We start from the raw sequence: 4,508 nt of genomic DNA on the forward strand, positions 1-4,508 counted from the left end.
CTCCTTTCCTCATAACTGAAACAGAAAGCCAGGTTCATTTTCATTGCTAAAAGACACACTACAGCTGGATGACTAAAATGGTATAGACAGAAAAGACATCTGCACCAGTCCTGGAGATCTGAGTTCCTTCCCTAAGACTCACATAGTGCAAGGAGAGATGATGGGGAGGTCCTTCTGTGTGTATGTTTGTCGTATTGGTTGATACATAAAGCACTGTTGGCCAATAGGGAAGCAAGTTAGGCGGGACTAGGAGAGAAGGAGGATTCTGGGAAATGTAGGAAAGGGAGAATCGCCATGTGATCCTGAGGAAGTGAGGACGCATGCTGCTGGCGTCCTCAATAAGATAAGTCTTTATAAAATATATAGATTAATGGTATGGTTGATACATAAGACAGAGGTAGAAAATAAGAAATCCTAGTCATTGGCCAGCAGCACTGTAACTAATATTAATTTTGGTGTGTTATTTGGGGGCCCTAAGGTGGTGGCGGAATTCAGGCAGCTGGCGGAAAGAGTTATCATTGCAGAGAGAAATGACTCCAGCAAACTGTCCTCTCAGCTGGTGGTCATGTGATAAGTTGTGGGTGTCAGTTCCATCATGTCAGTCCTGGGGATAGATAGAATCAGGTGGTCAGGATTGGTGGCAGGTACCTCTTCCTACTGAGGCATTTCACCAGCCCTGTTTCTTATTATCAATAAATGATCCAAAGCCACCACAGTATGGCAAATGCTAGTAATATGATATTAATCCAGAAGCAGAGGTGTTCTAAATTAGGAAATGATACATTACGGTATCTATTAGTGAGAAAAAAAGTCTTACATTGGTTTGTACTCAAGTGACTACATTCTTATTTTTACATCCAAATTAATTTTATTTTTATTGATTTGATATTTAAATTGAATATAGTTATGTTGTTAATGTTAGCCTTTTCCCTTAGCATCCACTGTCAAAATTACAACTAGAAAAAAAAACACAACACAATAAAACAAAACACATTCATCCAAAATTCAAAGAGACTGTCTCTGATTACTAATTAAATTTGAAGTAACCTATTTTCTTCTGAAAATTCTTTAAAGAACTATTTCTTCTGTTCTAAGTTGGGTGGATGTGGAAAGATATTTGGTGGAGGGAAACGTATTGATACACATTTTCCTATTATTTGCACTTAATTAGCAGCTGGAGCTCAAGGAAATTAAATTTCAGAAGTAGTCATTGCACACAAACTAAAAAAAAACATCAACCTTTATTAGCAGCATTAAAATAAAAGTAGCTAAACGTGAGTGTAGTGACACATGCCTTAACTGGAAGACACAGGCAATAGAGGCAGAAAGATTAAAAGTTCAAGGTCAGCCTTGGGTACATAGCAAGTTTGAGGGATATTTTACTAGGAACGTATTGCAAATCAATTAATAAGTAAGACATCAGTAATGTCTCCCTCTCCCTCCCTGCCTCGCTCCCTCCCTCCCTTCTTCTTTCTCTCTTTCTTTCTTTCTTTCTTTCTCCTATCCCCTTTTTTTTTGTTTTTGTTTTTTTTGTTTTTTTTTTTTTTTGAGACAGGGTTTCTCTGTGCCATTGGAGGCTGCTTATGAACTAGCTCTTGCAGACCAGACTGGTCTCGAACTCATAGAGAACCTCTGCCTCTGCCTCCTGGGTGCTGGGATTAAAGGTGTGGGCCACTAATACCCATCTTCTCCCCCTTTTCTTTTGAGACCTGTCTCTGTACCCTTGGTTGTACTGGAACTCACTCTATAGATCAGACAGGCCTTGAACTCGTAGAGATCCACTTGCCTCTGCCTCCTGAGTGCTAGGATTAAAGGCATGTTCCACTACCGGCAGCTGATATTCTATTTTTCAATAAGCTTCCTACTGTCCTTTTTTTGTATTTGTTTCAATGTAGAAAATTAGGATAGATTTATGTTTCTTTCTTTTTAGAAAAAGATTTATTTAATTGTGTGTTTGTGTGTGTGTGTGTGTGTGTGTGTGTGTGTGTGTACACATGGTACAGGTAGTGTGGAAACCAAAAGAGGGCATCAAAGCCATTGGGAGTGAAGTTATAGGTGGTTGTGAGCCACTGACGTGGGTGTTAGGAACTAGACTTGGGTCCTGTGCAAAAGTAGTCCCTGCACTTACCATTGAGCCCCTTAAATTTCTTTGTAATGTTGTGCTTCTGTAAGAAAAATTCTTTTATGTGCTTAAAACATAATGAAACAAGTCAATATTTATGAGTCACTTAAAAGGTACTTGTCTTTCAACTGAGTTGTTATGGTTTGGGTGTGAGGTGACTCTCATGGCCTCCCATGTTTAACAGTCAAGCTCCAGATGGTGGTGCTATCTGGGAAGTTGTGGAGCCTTGTTGAGATGGAGTCTATACCTGGACAGAGTGGTTTCTTGGTGGTGGTACTTAGGTTTTGTAGCCTGTCCTACTTTGCCTGTTTCTGCTTCCTGACCTGCACAGAGATGTGACAAGTAGCCCCGTTGTCCTTCCACCATGCCTTCTCTGCCACAATGAACTGTGACCTTCATCTGTGAGCCAAAGTAAGCCTTCTGTAAGCTGCTGGTTGTGAGGATTTAGTCAAAATTACTGAAAGATGACACAAGTTAATACAACGCAGCCACAAATCCTTCTACCTACAGTTTGTCCTGCCTGCAGAGTGTTCTGGCATCAGAGCCTAGCAGAGTCCTCATCAAAAAGACCAGAGAGACTTCACCCAGCAACTGATGAGAGCAGATACAGAATCCCACAGACAAATGGTAGGCAGAACTCAGGGAGTCTATAGAGCAGGGAGAGGAAGGATCAGAGGAACCACAGCGGTCAGAGACACCAGGAGAACAGAGCCCACAGAATCAACTGACTATGACTATGCTCACCGAGATCAGGAAGGCTGGTGTGTGTGTGTGTGTGTGTGTGTGTGTGTGTGTGTGTGTGTGTGTGTGTCTTACCTAGGTCCCCTGCACATATTCTATGGCTGAGTAGCCCAGTGTTCTGTGGGATTTCTAGTAGGAAGCTGGTGCACTCATTGATTCTTTTGCCTGCTTGTAGGACCCCTTTCCTCCACAGAGTCGCCTCTCCCAGCCTTGATGTGATGGTCCCTGGTCTTATTGTGACCTATTATGCTGTGTTTGGTTGTTGTCCCTGGGAGGCCTGCTCTTTTCTGAGGGGGAAAGAAAGGGGTGTTGCTCTGGGGGAGAGAGGAAACAGGAGGGGTGACTGAGGGGAGGGGATGGAGGGGAAATTGGAGTGGGCTGTAATATATGAGAGAATAATAATAATAAAGAATAACCATAATCAGGAGATTTTTGAGAAAATGAGAAGTAAACAAATATAGCTAAATAGATTTAAAGAGTTTGAGAAGGGAAAAAAAACATCAAAAGATAGTATCCATGTAAAACAAGTTAAATCTTTACATCATAATTGGCAACAGGAACTCAGGGACAGGGAAGATCACTGTATTGAGCAGTGGTTCTCAACCTTCCTAATGCTGCAACCCCTTACTACAGTTACCCATGTTGTGCTGACCCCAGCCACACAATTACTCCCATTGTTACTTCTTGACTGTAATTTTGCTACTGCAATGTATATAATTATAATCTAAGTATCTGTGTTTTTTGATGGTTTTAGGCAACCCCTGTGAAAGGGTCATTTGACCACACAAAGGGGTCGTGATCCACAGGTTGAGAACAACTAGCAAAGAGGATTGGCTGGGAGTCATGTTATTTTTCATGGGAAATCCAGGTGTTTTTTTTTTTTTTGAAAGGCTCTATATTTTTATTACTGGACAAACCATTCCCAGCTTAAACATGACCAAGTCTCCAGATTAAAAATGTTGAACTCCATCTGGCAGCATACATTGCATTGACCATTGACCATGATTCAGTACAAACTCTCAAGTCTTGCCATTGATTGTGTGAATCCTTACAGGCCCAGCTTGGTTCTCCTCCAGTTTCTTCTCTTGGAGTTGTACCTGATTTTGTTACCGGTTTCCATCCGAATCCACTGAGGAATAGAATGATTTTGCTTTTGTTTCTTGGCCAGGAATCGCTTGATTCTGAAAGTCTTGTGAGAAGACATGGTGAGAAGCCAACTCAGGCACGGTGGTGGAGGAAAGGCGAAGAGCGGGAAATCTAGGTTTTTGGTTTGAGTCTTTTTTACTTTCCTATTGCTATGATGAAAACAATAAGCAAGGCATATTACAAAACAAAGCATTTAATTTGGGGCCTCTCAGATTCAGAGGCTTAGAATCCATGACTATCATGGCAAATGCAGGCATGTTGGAGAAGTAGTTAAGAGCTTACATCTGACCCACTAGTTGGAGTCAGGGGAGAGAGAGGGAGAGAGAGAAAGAGAGAGAGGAAGGGAGGGAGGGAGAGAGGGAGAGACAGACAGACAGACAGACAGACAGACAGACAGACACACACACACACACACACACAGAGAGAGAGAGAGAGAGAGAGAGAGAGAGAGAGAGAGAGAGAGAGAGAGAGAGAGAGCGCACTAACTGGGAATGGTGTG

General features: G+C 41.9%; 1 protein-coding gene across 1 annotated transcript; it reads right to left on the reverse strand.

The window, feature by feature from the left end:
* Window positions 1-3,896: 3,896 nt before the first annotated feature.
* Window positions 3,897-4,082, reverse strand: LOC100758276 (60S ribosomal protein L39-like). The gene has a single exon (XM_035452856.1). The coding sequence runs from the start codon at window positions 4,065-4,067 to the stop codon at window positions 3,912-3,914; it is 156 nt and encodes a 51-aa protein (XP_035308747.1). The 5' UTR covers window positions 4,068-4,082; the 3' UTR covers window positions 3,897-3,911.
* Between the last annotated feature and the right edge of the window lie 426 nt (window positions 4,083-4,508).

The sequence above is a fragment of the Cricetulus griseus genome, assembly GCF_003668045.3.
Source record: "Cricetulus griseus strain 17A/GY chromosome 1 unlocalized genomic scaffold, alternate assembly CriGri-PICRH-1.0 chr1_1, whole genome shotgun sequence".
In the NCBI taxonomy this organism is placed as follows: Eukaryota; Metazoa; Chordata; class Mammalia; order Rodentia; family Cricetidae; genus Cricetulus; species Cricetulus griseus.